This window comes from Benincasa hispida, chromosome 1 (genome assembly GCF_009727055.1).
Source record: "Benincasa hispida cultivar B227 chromosome 1, ASM972705v1, whole genome shotgun sequence".
Taxonomy (NCBI): Eukaryota; Viridiplantae; Streptophyta; class Magnoliopsida; order Cucurbitales; family Cucurbitaceae; genus Benincasa; species Benincasa hispida.
The window spans coordinates 4,915,237-4,931,362 of record NC_052349.1 but is presented as its reverse complement, the minus strand read 5'-3'; the positions used below and the strand labels follow the sequence as shown (position 1 = coordinate 4,931,362).

The 16,126-nt window shown below is 34.6% G+C and overlaps 1 protein-coding gene and 1 non-coding gene across 2 annotated transcripts; one reads left to right on the top strand and one right to left on the bottom strand.

Moving 5' to 3' along the window:
- The first annotated feature begins 4,014 nt into the window (after positions 1 to 4,014).
- Positions 4,015 to 7,833, top strand: LOC120070339 (probable protein S-acyltransferase 14). Its single transcript, XM_039022270.1, has 7 exons — positions 4,015 to 4,566; positions 5,079 to 5,298; positions 5,419 to 5,510; positions 6,054 to 6,177; positions 6,255 to 6,340; positions 6,973 to 7,038; positions 7,196 to 7,833. The coding sequence occupies exons 1-7, from the start codon at positions 4,357 to 4,359 to the stop codon at positions 7,319 to 7,321; spliced, it is 924 nt and encodes a 307-aa protein (XP_038878198.1). The 5' UTR covers positions 4,015 to 4,356; the 3' UTR covers positions 7,322 to 7,833.
- A 5,196-nt stretch (positions 7,834 to 13,029) lies between these two features.
- Positions 13,030 to 13,133, bottom strand: LOC120070453. The gene has a single exon (XR_005479949.1). It is a non-coding gene; the product is annotated as a small nucleolar RNA R71 (small nucleolar RNA).
- Positions 13,134 to 16,126: the final 2,993 nt, after the last annotated feature.

The window sequence follows — 16,126 nt, the reverse complement described above, 5'->3', positions numbered from 1 at the left end:
TAAGATTTTAATTTTATCATATTAAATGTCGTCTTTATTTAACTTTTTGTTATAAAAATAAGTAAAATGCTAAAACATATAAATTTGATTTAATTATTTCTATTATTAAATTAAGATTAACAACTCCATTTCAATTTATATAATGCAAATTTTCTTTCCAACGTATTAAAAAAACTATTTTTATGAGTTGTTAGACGATAAATTATCTAAAAAATAATGAAATTAAACCAGACAAAAATGAATATATTTGTATATATAATTGTATCGTAATTAAAAAAGTATTCATTTTAAAGAAAATAATAAGTTCGGGTTGGTTCGGATTGATTTGGGTTATTTTAGGTGAATCTTTGAGCCAACACAACCTAAAAAATTTTCATTTATTTGAACTCAACCCAATTCAAATGAGTTGATAACCTAATTCAAACCGCATAGATTGGGTTGGGTTGATCGATTTTTTCGGGTCATCGGATTTTTTGAACACCCGTAGTTGGTATGCATTTGTAAGCCTATCATATAGTATAAAAAGCTATCACTTTTCTCAAATTTAAATTTAGGTTGATAAAACTTAAAGTTTAAGATATGTATTTGCTCAAGAGTCACTTGCTAGATTTAAATATAACATAATAGAATTAGTATAAAAAATTATATGGTCAATATATATATATATATATGAACCAAATTAATATTTCAGCCCAACCTATAATCTCTTTCAATACTAGAATAATGTTCTTATAAAGCCACAAAGAATAAAATAAAATATATGAATTAAAAAATATACTTAAGTTTTATAATTAAACTTACTCCACTATATATATATAGTATGAATAGAGACCTAGTTTACTTGAATTAGTATATATCAGGATGAATTAAAGGTCAACTTCAACAAATCTGACCAGAATTAGGGAATAAAAATTTATTGGACAAAATTTTATACTGTGTTTTAGGAAGAAAAAAGGCATTTTGTAGGGTTTGGTTTGCTTTTCTAGAACATAATGCAATTTTTTAATGTCATGAATGACCTAACAGCTGATCCTTTTATCCATCTAAAGAGTAATGGAAGGGTTTTTTATAAAAAAAAAAGAGAGAAAAAGGATTTGTTTCACTTTTTTCCCTAGATATAATAAATTTCAAGGTTAAATTGTTTGGTTGGTCTTTAAGGTGGTTTTTTTTTTTTTTTGGAAATATAGATAAGTAGAATGGTTAGATATCTGGAATTACATACGTCTGATATCCTTAAATAATCATATTTTTTAGGAATGTATTTTTTAATATATCTTGGATAACTACGTTTGTTTTATGGAATTTTTATTTGGAATGTTAAATTTATATAATATTAAACAAAATATATCTTTACGACTATTTATTAATTTATATTAATTTAATATAATTTGAACTTATATAACATATTTATTTTTAATATTTTTAAATTAGTATACTTTTATTATTTAAATTATATATATTAATTTAATATTTTTAATAAAATAAATATTAATTTAAATATCTTTCTAAAAACAACCACAATATAATCGAGTGGAATAAAATAAATAATTCACAGTATTTATTTTAATTATAAAATTAAAAAAAAAAAAAAGAAGAGTGATATTTACATATATATGAAAAAAATGGTGGACAAAAGTAAAAGGAGGATACCATCAAAACTGAAATCTATAAAACCTATGTTTTAAGAGAGTACCCAAAACTCCCGTTATATCCTCCTTATAGGCATCCTAGGATGCTCGAGTATCTTACATTACCGCAAAACAAATGCGGTAATCGAGATGCCCACTTTATGGGAATCTTAGATTCCCACAAAATAAACCACACTTGACAGTTAACTTAGGGGGTGTTTGGTACGTGATAAAAACATAGAGTTGAGTTGAGTTGAGTTTGTAATTATTATTTGGAAAGTTAAATTGTATGTGTTTGTTATGCAGAGTTCAGTTGTAATTATTTGTGTTTGGTATGCAGAGTTCAGTTGTAATTATTTGTGTTTGGTATGCAGAGTTAGTTAAATTTGTGTTTGGGTGCAGAGTTGAGTTGAGTTGGGTATCAGTTTTTGTAAATGAAATTGGTTCTTTTTTTTTAATGTTTTACTTTGCTATTATTGATTAATTTTCAACTATATACCTATTTTCTCAACTCTTTTATGACATGAACTAAAAATCTCAATTTTTTTTAATCTCAATTTAATTATAAAACATAACAGATTATTTTCAATGTATTATTTTAAAAAATTGTAATGATTATAATTCTCTTCAATCTGTAAGACATAACATTAAAATACATGTCATATTGCTGCTCTGTTATTAATAAATTGGTATATTTTATGTATATGTATTGAATCTTGCTAACTTAACATTATTATTTAACATATCGTACACATAAACGTTGAATAACTAGATAACTTAACAGTTTATGTTTATATAAGATAGATCATCTATGTGGAACTAAAATCATACATAGAATAATTACCTTTCATTTCATAATGACGGTAAGAATGTGATTGTGTAGTATAGTTACATTGTTCTGAACATCACAAAAATTCTATCAAACGACTGAACATGTGGCCATTTCAAAAAATAAATTAAAAAAATATATGTTTTCGGGTTGAAATATTAGGTGCTCAGTCTAGTGGGTCCAGGCAAGTAGATGTGTACAGTGTTATAGTTGTTTGTCTTATGGTTCAGCGAGGAAGAGGTATGTCTTTTGTATATCCATGCCAATTATATCAATTAGGTCACATCTATCATCCTCAATGAGCCTTTCAATACCAAATATGGTTCGAACTACCTCTTTTCGATGTCCAAATTCCATCTCATATTTCTTGACTTGCCACACAACGAGTCTGCCCATGTGTACTGATTGCATATCAGTGGTTGATCTGATAGAGTTAACATGCAAGAAACAGAAGTAATTAAGGATCTAAGCACTTTAACTATATTAATTTTAGTTAATTAGCATGCATGCTCATAGTTTTCAGTATTTTAGGGTTTCTAATGAAAACCTTTGATGATTCCTCCAAATTACTTGAATTCACCATAAATTTCTTCTTCAATCTCTGTAGTAGACCATCACAAGAGTCTTTCCTATTAATCCCAGACCTTAGATTGAGTGGTGAAACTCAAATTGAGAGGAATTGATGTGGTTTTCAAATTTAAATTTAAGATTGAAGTAGATGGTTTGCAAATTTATAGACACGAGAATAAAATAGGTTGAAAGTATCTATAAAAAATTTTAAAAAAAAAAACTTATGTTATTATGAATATTATAATAATAAATAGATGTCCATTGCTTAGTGTCCCAAAGCCATTTGTCACCTTTCATATTATCCATGTGCTTTGTAATTATTGGTGTTCATGTAAGTCCACATCCTGTCACTTTGCTTATAAATAGTGACATTTGATGGATCTTAAAATCACACCTACATTGGTGAGAATTTCACTTCAAAATTTCACTAATTTTCATATTATCCAATTTTATTTTATATATTTAATATTATTACATAAATCTATTATTATATTATATTTTCTCTATATCCGTATTCTCGTTGTGCTCCTCAGATTCACAACACGTTATCAACACGAGCTCCTATATATATATGGGCATCTAAAGGGGAGTATTATGAATATTATAATAATAAATAGATGCCTATTGTTTAGTGTCCCAAAGTCATGTGTCACCTTTCATATTGTCCATGTGCCTTGTAATTATTTATGTTTCGTGTCCATGTAAATCCACATCCTACTTATAAATAGTAATATTTGATGGATTTTAAAATCACGCATACATTGGTGAGAACTCCACTCCAACTACTAATTTTCATATTATCCAATTTTATAATTTTAGTTATTATATTATATTTTCTCTATATTCGTGTTTTCTTGTCTTCCTCAAATCCAGATTATATATATATATATTAGAAAAACAATAAGAAATTAAAAAAAATGTTATTGTTAAAAAAAAAGGTTAATTAGAAAAAGAAAAATATAATAATTTATTTTCCTTTTTTTCTTCACTTTTTCGCCGTGGAATCCAGACCCCATCATCCCATCTTCTCCTCTGTCTAAATTCCGAGAAAACGATACGCTAAATTCGATCCCTTTCCCTTCGCTCTTAAATTTGCAGTCTCCACGAAAGCGAGACACTGAAAAGAAACACAACACCAAAATCTTCCGATTTTCAACTGATTTTCATTTCCCTTTTTGTTTTTTCCCCAAATATGGATAATCCCAGCTGATTTCCGTTACCTCTCGGATCACGAACGACGAGGGCTCCGTCGGAATTCGCCGCCGGAACCGGCTGCGTTTCGGCTTCGACAATTTTCCGGCGACTTGTTTCGGCTTTTTTCCCCGAGTTATGCATAGATCTGGACCGGCCATGGCTTGGAATGTCTTCAAGTTCTGTACGGCCTTGCGAGGTCTTGGTTCGATCATGATCCTTTTGGTTCTTGGGGTTGTCGGCGTCACCTATTACGCCGTCGTTTTGACCAACTACGGCCCCGCCCTCTACGACGGCGGCCTCGATTCTCTCATTGCTCTCGCCGTTTTGATCTCCTTCCATTGTTTGGTAAGTGCTTCTCCTTTGGTTTTAATTTCGATTCTTTTAAGATTTTCATTCGTATTTCTCTGTTTGGAATTTATCTATTATCTGATTCTTGTTCTTGTGCTGCTTTTTAAATAACATGGCCCCTTGTTTGGCTTGTTTTCTGTCGTTTTTTTATCCACTTCAACATTCCTCTGTCGGACTAAATGTTGCAGTCAATTTGTCTTTATTTATCTCAATTTCTCTTTGTTAAATATTTGATAAAGTGGATTTTATTTGTGGGGTAAAGATCGAATTCATCTTTCTATTATATAGAATCGCTTTCCTGTGGAAATTGGAACGAAACAACTTTTGCTCCCATAAAAATCTTTGAAAATATTTAATCTCTCTATCTCTGTTTCTTCCTTTGATGTGATGTTGAGTTGTGTGTATTGTAATTTGGACATTGGAAATAGTTAACGGGTTCAGTTTGATTTTCGGTGTTTCTATATAGAGCTGAGAAATTTGAAAGGTAAAGGTATTTTGATGTTATGCAGTTGGTGATGCTGTTATGGAGTTACTTTTCTGTTGTTTTGACTGATCCGGGAAGTGTTCCGCCCAATTGGAGACCTGCTGTTGATGAAGAACGAGCAGAAGGCGACCCGTTGAATACAATGGAGTTTAGCATTTTGCATCCCGAACTATCGAATCAAAGAATACGATATTGTCGAAAATGCAATCACCTGAAACCACCACGCTGCCATCATTGTTCTGTTTGTGAGTAGCGCACGCGTTTGGTACTTCATATTTTTCTGTTGAATTATCGTCTAGGTCTCATGTTGTTGTCGCCTATTTGGATGCACGAGCACGATTTACATTTTTCTTTTCTTTGTTCAGGTGGGCGATGCGTACTGAAGATGGACCATCATTGCGTGTGGGTCGTTAATTGTGTAGGGGCTCTGAATTACAAATACTTCCTTTTGTTTCTGGTATGTTTTCTCTACTCCAAATTGAAAATTTCATTTTCTTGGCATAGAGATGTTCTTTCCAATGGCTGGGTGATGTTATTTCATTATTAGCTTGCTAAAATAATCAGATACAAGCCATTTGCTAAGCACATTATTAGTGAACACATAGAACTAATACGACACTAGAGAATGACAATTGGTTCGAGTAAAATAAGGTGATAATTTCTTGAGGATTCTGTACCTGTTGGATTTTGGTTATCGTATCGTATTTGTGCTTTTGATCAGTTGCGTTATTTTCATGAAACTAACAAAGCATCCTTTATTTCTCTCTTGACAAATTATAAAAACATGGTGAAGTCTGATCTAACGACTGTATTCCTTCGATTACATTGAAATGTTCTTAAATTCCTATGAAGATCAAAATTTTACAATTTTGAAGTATATGAAAAGGGAAAGTCTTCTGTTTTCCACTGGGCTGGCTATTGCTTGACTTCACTTGACATGTAGAAATAAGTTTTTAAATTATTATTACCATTTCTTAATATTTCTTCTATTGCCTTACAGCTGTACACATTTCTAGAGACGAGTGTCGTGACTTTGTCGTTGTTACCGCACTTTATTGCATTCTTCAGTGAAGGAGAGATACCTGGAACACCCAGTACCCTCGCTACGACCTTTATCGCCTTTGGTAAGCTTAACAAGCATTCTTTAAACCTGTCGACTATTAGTTTTCTTCGAGTTTATGACTATTGTTTCTTCGTTCAGTCTTGAATCTGGCATTTGCGTTGAGTGTTATGGGGTTCCTGATCATGCACATATCTCTGGTGGCTGCAAATACTACAACAATTGAGGTACCGTCTTTCGTACACTTACTTTTGGCCATAAAGTATCTGAAAATCGAAAAGTCGTCACAGGCCAGCTAGAAGGGGTCATTCTGGAGCTGTTTTAGAAAATAAGCTTCTGCTTTCGTTTCCAAAGCTGTTTTGGGATCTCTATTTATATGCCCAATTTTGGATGGAAAAATAATTTTAGTTGTTCTCATGAATATGTTATACATAATAGCGAATTAAAGAAAACAAGAAGACATGAAACAACAACCCACGAGCTCTTTAGGGTGTGTTGAGGGCAAGAAGTTAAATAGTGAGGTTTTAGGAGTTATGAAGTCTAGGGAGTTGTGAACTCTTAGAGCCCACAATGTAAGAAGTTGATAAGATACAAAATTGATATTTTTTAGTAGTGGGACCCACAAACTCCTTGGGTCAAATCAGGAGTGGAGTTCACAACCCTTTCTGAACTCCTACTTATCAACTCCTTGAGTCCAAACATACCCTTAGAGATTCGGGCACACTAGAATAGGGATGACCGAGCTCCTAAATTTTTTCTTAGCATGTTAGTTGAAAGGAAATAAAACATCAAACTTTCTTGTGTCGAAATCAAGAAGATTTGAACACACCTGAATGCTAATGAAAATTTGTTTATCCAGGCTTATGAGAAAAAAACGACTCCTAAATGGCGTTACGACCTTGGTCGGAGAAGAAACTTTGAACAGGTTCGTTAAATACAACAAATAGGAACTTTGTTTCAGCATGCTTCTTGTGGGGGATAAAAATTTGTATTGAAGTATATTATGGAGTTCGGAGTTCGTATTTTGCAAACTTCTTAGATTACATTGCTAACAATCTGATGATGTCCTGCATCTGATATAGGTATTTGGGATGGACAAGCGCTACTGGTTGATCCCAGCTTATTCAGATGAAGATTTGCGACGAATGCCAGCGCTTCAAGGTCTCGAATACCCATCGAAGCCTGAGTTAGAATCACAGGAGTTTTAGGAAGCCCTCAAGCAAACCCAGCAACTTTGCCGTCGTGCAAGGGAAAATGTGGAATCCCCAGCCGAACCCCAAACACGATCTTCAGCCATCTCTCTAAAATAACATCTTGATCTTACTGCTAATTCTAGCTCAACTGCATTCTTCGTCCCCACTGGCTGAGGGAGAGGGAGAGGTGTCTCATATAATGAAGCCGATCGACGTGCGTAATGTGAACAGGTTTTAAAGTAGTAGGGTTAACTTGAGTTTGTTACTTGTTCTGAAATAACGTATTTTCGGGATGGCCGGAGAACCTTGGGATATCAATGGGGAAATGGCAAATGTTTTCAAGTGTTACATACTTTTTGCTGTAACCCTTTGTTTCTATAGTTGATGATACCATAGGTGACGGGCAATCTCTGCTCCAGCCTTGCCTTCTCTTGTTTTGCTCTTTCTCAAAGTTGTAAGCATTCTGTTTGGGTCGCGAATCCCACCAAAAAAAAAAAAAAAAAAAAGAAGTTGAATTACCATTTCAAGATCGATTGTTCGATCTCCTGGTATACGGGTTTGATTTTGGTTGATGTTGAAATTGGAGTGTTACAGACATTTCGGTTTAGGAAAATTAGAAAAGATAAGGCTAAAATTGTTGTTGTCGTTGTCGTCATTGTTAATTTTTTTTAAAAAAAAATTTATAAAAAAATTAAATATAAATTGAACCAACCAACTATGTAGGTCAAATCAATCAAAATCAACAGTTTTATTTCCTTCTCATGATGCATCTCCATGGTTGATATTTTACAATAAATATATCAATATCGGTTATTTTTGGTAATGTATAAAAATTATTTGAATTAATTAGTGAGTTGTTTTTACCCTATAATTAATTATAGATTTTATCAGTGGTATTCATAATAAGATTAATAGATAATTTTTTATGTTGTATGTGTATTTGTAGAAAATATCGAATTTTTTTTTATTAATTATTGATATCGATGTTGAGCCTCTAATATATTTAGATATATTAATGTATATTTCAATTCTTGAAAATAAAAAAAGAGAATAAATTTGAAAAATGTAATATGTATAGTTTCACTAAGTTGTTTATGAAAATTTAAATCTCCAACCTGAAGAGAAAGAACACAAATTTATTTTTGAACTATACCCACTTTGGCTACCATAAATTTATTTTGTCTTCGCTTTTGTTATTATTATTACAAAGATATTGGATTACAAAAAAAGAGAAATAGATTTCACTAACGTCAAGTCATAAGTAGACCATAACCCTAAGAGCTAAAAGACAAGGGCAACAAAACAATCAAGCACACACAATTTAAGGGGAAAAAATGAGCAGAACTAATCTTAAAAGAAAATATAAAAGTGCACAACTGACTAAGTATTTGGTGACAAAGAAAAGTATTTAGATAACTCTACACGTCAAAATTGGTGACATATACTGAAATGATAAATTCAATCAAGTTCTGTGTGTCTATGAGATGAGAACACATTCTCTACATAGTCTTACTAAAGACAGACAATCAAATAATAAATACTCTCTTCTTGAAACTCAACACCCCAAGTACAAAAGAACACAGACATTAGGGATAGACACGATTTAGAGCTTTTGTTTCAATGTCATTTGCTTTTCTTCTACATGAAGTAAATTTTGATTTTTCTTTTTTCTGATCATAATACTTTTAACCTCATGGGCGTCATACACGTAACTAATGGGTTGGTAAGGCCCAAACTGTTGCAAGGGAAGTTTTCATATACAACTATTATATTAAATTTGACCCTCAAATTTTTTACTTCGAGAATATAAATGTCACTCTCATTATTAAATCGGGCCAGCTTAATTCGCTCCTAAGAAGTGAAGATTAAATCTAAGGATCAAAGATGCTGTTTAGGTTTGGATCAAGTTGAGGCGACCCAACCTTCAATGATTTGACTCATTAGATCAAGGTTTATGTCAAGTTTGAGTTTGATTTGAATTGTCCCATTGGATTAACCTATTATATATTATTCATTTAATTATTAAAAATAAATATGCATATTATTAAAATTATATTTTCTATTTTTTTTTCTAATAGAATTATTGATATTATAAAATTTTATGTAATATTTAATTTTCTTAAAAGAATGTAATATTTACAACAATTTTAATAAAATTATGTTACTAAATACATGATATATCTGTTATATTTAATATATATATATATATTTGGATCGAACTATGATAAGTTTACTGGCTGGGTTGATGGGCCGATCCAAATATGACCCAAAAAGGTGGTCTAGTGTTAAAAGAGATATTTTGTAGATTGACCAAAACGGAACACTTAATTAAAAAAATGGCGGTTGATTTATGGCCAAACATAAGGTAGAGGGACCATCTCCCTACTTTATTTTTCCAAATTTACTTTAATTTTCTAATTTTGCCCTCCCAATCCCAAATTAATAATAAAAAAAAAAAAAATGAAGACTTCTTCAATAAATTCTTTACTGCTGTGGGCATCAACACATCTCCGATCCAAATTTCTTATTCATTCCACCCAGTAGACCAAATGCTCCCTTAGTGTATTACATGACTTGTCGGATTCCGAAGATTCTCCAAAATTTTCACTTCAAAAAGAATCAGTCCATTAAATTACAAATATTCTTTTTAAAGGACTGCAACGAAAGGAAGTCAGCAAGAAACTGTGGATCACTTCGGAAAATCGGAAATCATAATCTTGTAAACCATGTATGCGGATCTTCAAATGCTTGATCATGGCCGTCGATGGCAGTGAAGAAAGCGTGGGCACTTTATGGCTGAAGAATGCCAAATTTTGGAAATAAGGTTAGTGGCTAGCGATATAAAACAATGTCCAATGGGAAGTCGGTATGGTAACCCTAGCCTTTGATCATATATTTTGCCAGGAGTAGGATGAGTAGTTTGAGTTTTGTAGGGTCAAGGAAAAATGAACAAGTATATCGTGATTGTTGAGTATTTTTGTCAAATGTTGGACAAATTTGAAGAGAAGCTCTCTTAATCTCATCGAATATATATGTACATCCTAGCAAAAAAAATTGATGATGGAAGAAAGATGTCATATCTCTCTCTAAAAATAAAACTTGTTCTCGATAGGATATTTTCATTGGAACATTTTAAATACTAGGTTTTTACACATGTTTTTCTCAAATCTATTAAACTTTCTTCACATTTATCTCTTGCTTTTTGTTATTCTAACCCTAGAGATTTTGATGAAACATTTGCATGCACTAAATGGTTTTTTTAAAAAGATTTTAAATGATTTTTAAATGTGCAAATACCAGGTATTTGCATTTCTTTTTTTTCAAATCTGTTAAAGTCTTCTTTATACAATTTATTTACCTTTTGTTATTATCATGCACTAAGTTTCCAATAAAAAATCTTTTTGTCTAATAGTATTTTCATGGAAAGATTTAATTTATTATTACAAAGGATTTTGTATGGTGATTGATTTTCTTTTGGTTGTATTTGTAAGATTCAACCTACAAAATTTTAGTTGTTACAAAGTATTTGTGTGGTCGAGTTCTAAGTAGATTGCTTTATGATAATTTGTAGAAATACAAGTTATTTTGGCTCTTAAGTTGGAACAACTAAGGTTTCTAATGATAAAATCTCCTTATTTTTAGAAGAAACGAATGGAATTACTCAAACATTAGCAAACTCATGCAAAAGAATGTTTATTACTAAATACTGCGACACTAATGCATTATATTGCAGGATTTCAACAAGAAGCTAACGCATGATTAAGAAGTGTCGCAGGCAAAGTTCTAACGCATGGGCCATGCATTGGAGGGATTCAACGCAAAGAAGATTCATTGATTCAGGCTGTTTGTGTCAAATCACCACTTGCAAGTATGGGCACCTGCAGCAGGCGGCGTCTGAAAAGCTTCCGAGTGTCAAGCGACTGACCAGGGCATGGACTTTAATGCTACCCATCACCAAGCTGGAGATGACCAACGCCTATAAATAGATGAAATCCCTCCAGAGTTCGAAGTACAGAAAAATTTCAAGTTCTCATTCTCAGTATTAGCTTAGTCATAGTTTTAGATCTTTAGAAGCTGTGTTGTGGTGCCAAGAAGAGTAGAAAGGAAGAGAACCACCATCACCGTTGGTCAAGGAGTGGAGGAAGCCGAGCTTGAGAGATACACTTTATCCAATTCCTATACAAGTGATTGTACACAACTAGAATTGAGCCAAGGAGATACAAGAGATTGTACTCTGCGGACTGACTCAATTTCTTTCATCTCATTTATCGCTTTCATACTTTCATCTGATTTAATATTGCTTTTGTGAAGACAATCTGCTTCTTTATAAAATCCATATATTTGATCCATCACACCTTGCCATTGTTTATTTCCTGTTTATGTTGGATGCATCTATACTTCATGCAAAATTTCATTTCAAACGCTTAAGCCAACTTGATCAATTGGTAAAAGCATCCTTAGCTTAGATTATTCGAAAGAGTAAATAATGCAACATCAAGTAGAACGCCTAGTACATCTAGAGATAGACTTACTAGTGTTTATTGCATTCTGTGTTTGACGCATGCATCCTAGAGATAGGTTTTGTATGTTATTCGTATTGAGAAGTGTTGAATAAAGTCTAACGTATAAACAAAGATAAACAAGTCATCCACATTACATTCTGGTTCGTGTACATTCATCTTAGATCGACGCATACCACGTACATTAAAATCCATTTTCACATGATCCATCACTCACTACTCAACTCTTTTGTATCGTCTTGCACAAGCACAACACCTTAGTGTAAATAACATATTTCTTCATACATTTAGGAAATCCTACAACAGCTACAACGCAAGGTCTGCGTTAGCTTAACCTGAATCTCTGAGTTCGACCCTGGACTTACCAGGAACCTAAATTAGATTTATACTTGGATTTGATTTAGGAAAACTTGAACGTCAATAGTGGAGTGTCGTGTGTTTTGTTGCCAATCTCTAACGCATTAACGCGTTACGAATACATCAACGCAGCAAAGCATCAACGCATCATTCATACTTAGAACTTATTCTTCCAATTTATTTTATACAATACACTCCTAGCTCGAATCACTTCAGTCAAGGGAGTATTACGAGCTAAGCCTAAGCTTGTAAACGTTTATGAGCAGGGAGAGCACTCCTGAACTTTTATACGACCTCGAGATTGAAAGGACCTTCCGACGTAGAAATCGATCTAATCGTCGTTGAAGGTTGAGGCAACAACTTCTCAGACAACAGAACAGGCAACAAGCAATGGCGGACAACCAGGCAAATCAAAACTTAACTCAACAACTAGCTCATGCTACGCAAAATCCGATTCTAATGGCGAATAGTAGCACGCGTCCCATGAGGAAGTAAGCGTCTCCTGTATTGTATGATTTCTCACCAGGAATCATATACCCAATGCCAGATGGGACGATATTCGAGATGAAATCTGTAATGCTTCAAATGCTCTAGACTGTTGGACAATTTAGGGGTGGTCGTGGAGAAGATCCTCACGCCCACATGAAACGTTTCCTGGAAACGTGTAACTCATTCGTGATTCCTAGAATCACCCCAGAAGCGATCAGGCTATCTTTGTTTCCCTATTCTTTGCGTGATGACGCAAAGCAATGGGTAAGCTCACTGGAGGCTGGTGAAATCACAACCTGGGAGAAGATGGTGGAGAAATTTATGCAAAAATACTTTCCACCTACCACCAACTCGAGGAGGCGTCGAGAGATTATGAACTTTGAGCAAGAAGAAGCTGAAACCTTCAGTGCCGCCTGGGAGCGTTTTAAGGGGTTGGTCAAAAATTGCCTGAACCATGGATTATCACTAACTATCTAGATGGAGACTTTTTATGGTAGATTGAATAGAGCATCGCAGATGGTAGCCGACGCAACTGCAGTTGCAGCTGGTAGAATTATGGATAAATCTTGCACTGAAACTAAAGAGATATTAGACTGCATTGTTAAGAACAACATGGAATGGGTGGACGATTCGTATGATGCAAGAGCTGACAGGAAGAAGAGATCTCAGAATGTTAATTCTATCGATTCCAACGCAATAGCCACACTATATGCACAAGTGGCTACAATGACCAACCTTTTGCAGAACATATCGCTAGGGAACGCATCAAATCAGCAGAAGTTGAATCAGATAGAAGCATTCGAGCAGCCCATGGTTAGCTGCGTGGGTTGTGGAGATCCTCATTCCTATGCTGATTGCCCATAAAATCTGCAGTCAGTATGCTTCATTAAAAACAACCCATTTTCCAATACATATAATCCCGGATGGAGGAACCATCCAAATTTTTCTTGGACATGAAACCAACAGGAGCACCATCTAGGGGTGAGCCAACAGCAAAGGCAAGGACCGCCGCCTGCATTCCAACTAACGCATCGGCCACACCAACATTCCTTTAATAGAGGAGGTCAGGCATCGAGTTCAGGATTTCCGCTTGAGAACCTATTGAAAGAGTACATCGCCCAGAATGACGTGTTGCTGAAAAGTCAGGCGTCGTCTATTAGAAACCTAGAGATACAGGTAGGGCAGATAACAAGTGAGTTGAAGAATAGGCAACCTTGAGTTTTGCCTAGCAACACTGAAACTCCTAGGAATAACAATGGAAAGAAGCAATGTTACGTGGTGACATTAAGAAGTGGCAAAGCTCTTGAAAAAAGAAGAATGAATCCAAGAAACAACAGTCCTTCAAAAGAACACAACACACGTTCAATAGCATTAGAAGATCAAGAAGAAAGAATGCCTGAAACAACAAGCCATTCAGAGCCAAGTACGTCTAACACGGGAAAACCTACGATGCCGCTGAACACACCATTCCCTAGACGCTTGATGAAGAAGAATGATGAACAACAATTTAAGTGTTTTTTTAAACTCCTGAGGCATTGCATATCAATATTTCACTTATAGAGGCCTTGGATCAAATGCAAAAATATGTCAAATTTTTTCAGGATATTTTGACGAAGAAAAAAAGAGTCAGCGAGACAGAGGTAATTGCGCTAACGTAGGAGTGCAATGCGTTAGTAAGCAACAGTCTACCCAAGAAACAGAAGGACCCTGAGAGCTTCATAGTCCTGTGATCGATAGGAGGGTTGGATGTGAGACATGCGTTATGCGATTTGGTAGCAAGCATCAATCTCATGCCACTCTCAATCTTCAAGAAATTGGGAATAGGTGAAGCACAACACACTTCCGTTACTCTTCAACTCGCTGACAGAACAATCAAGTACCCTGAAGGAAAGATTGAAGACATTCTGGTAAAAGTTGACAACTTCATATTCCCAGCAGATTTTATCATCTTAAACTATGAAGCGGACAAGGATGTACCAATTATCCTTGGACGCCCCTTCCTAGCCACTGGGAAAGTTTTAATACACGTGCATAAAGGAGAAGATCAGGAAAAGACAACATTCACCTATCCCTTTGGAACATTTGCGTTCAGACGCATGCCCTTTGGGCTATTCAACGCACCTGGAACATTCCAAAGGTGTATGATTGCAATTTTCTCTGACTTCTTAGAAAATACCGTTGAATTCTTCATGGACGATTTCTCAGTCTTTGGAGACTCATTCCAATCATGCTTAGATAATTTAGAGGTTATCCTTGCTCGATGCGAGGAAACGAACCTTGTGCTGAATTGGGAAAAATGTCACTTCATGGTGATTGAAGGAATTGTCTTAGACCACAAATTATCTAAAACTGGGTTAGAAGTTGATGAAGCCAAGATAGATGTCATAGCTAAACTTCCACCACCATCAAATGTTAAAGCTTTACGAAGTTTTCTAGAACATGCTGGCTTCTATCGAAGGTTCGTTAGAGGATTCTCTCAAATTGTGCGACCTCTGAGAACGTTGCTAGAAGCGAACCAGCCCTACGATTTCAATGACGACTGCTGTGACGCGTTTGAAACATTGAAATATGCGTTGACTACAGCTCATGTACTAATAGCACCGGATTGGACGCAACGTTTTATTCTTATGTGCGATGCGAGTGATGTTGCAGTAGGTACCATGCTGGGGCAGAAGAAAGGAAATTTGATACATCCCATCTCTTATGCGTCCAAAACACTGAATGACTCTCAGGAACACTACACAACCACGGAAAAAGAAATGTTGGTTGTAGTGTTTGGCATCGAGAAGTTTGGATCATATTTAGTTGGTGCGTCAGCCACCATCTATACAAATCACTCAGCCATAAAGTTCTTGATGAGTAAAAAGGATGCGAAACCAAGATTAATAAGATGGGTGTTTCTATTACAGGAATTTGACATTGATATTCAGGACAGAAAGGGGACTGAGAATCAGGTGGCTGACCACCTGTCCAGATTGGAAAATCAGAAAATGCAAGATCAAGAAAATAAAATCAAAGATTCATTTCCTGATGAAAGCTTGTTCAGAGTTGAAGGAAGGGAACCTTGATACGCGGACATAGTTAATTACTTAACTACCAAGCAATTCTCTGGGAACTTCAACTCTCAGCAAAAGAAACGGTTAGTACATGACAGCAAATTTTATTTTTGGGATGAACCGTTTCTCTATAAACAAGGCCCCGACTCCATAATGCGTCGATGTGTTCCGGAGGAAGAGACAACGCATCTTGGCTGAGTGTCATGACTCTCCTTACGGAGGGCATTTTGGTGGGCAAAGAACCACTGCGAAGGTCATTCAAAGCGGATACTTCTAGCCCACCCTCTTCAAAGATGCGAGAGAGTATGTTCGTAAATGTGACCCTTGCCAACGCACCGGGAATATTTCATCAAGGGACGCAATGCCTTTGAACAATATTCTTGAAGTTGAATTATTTG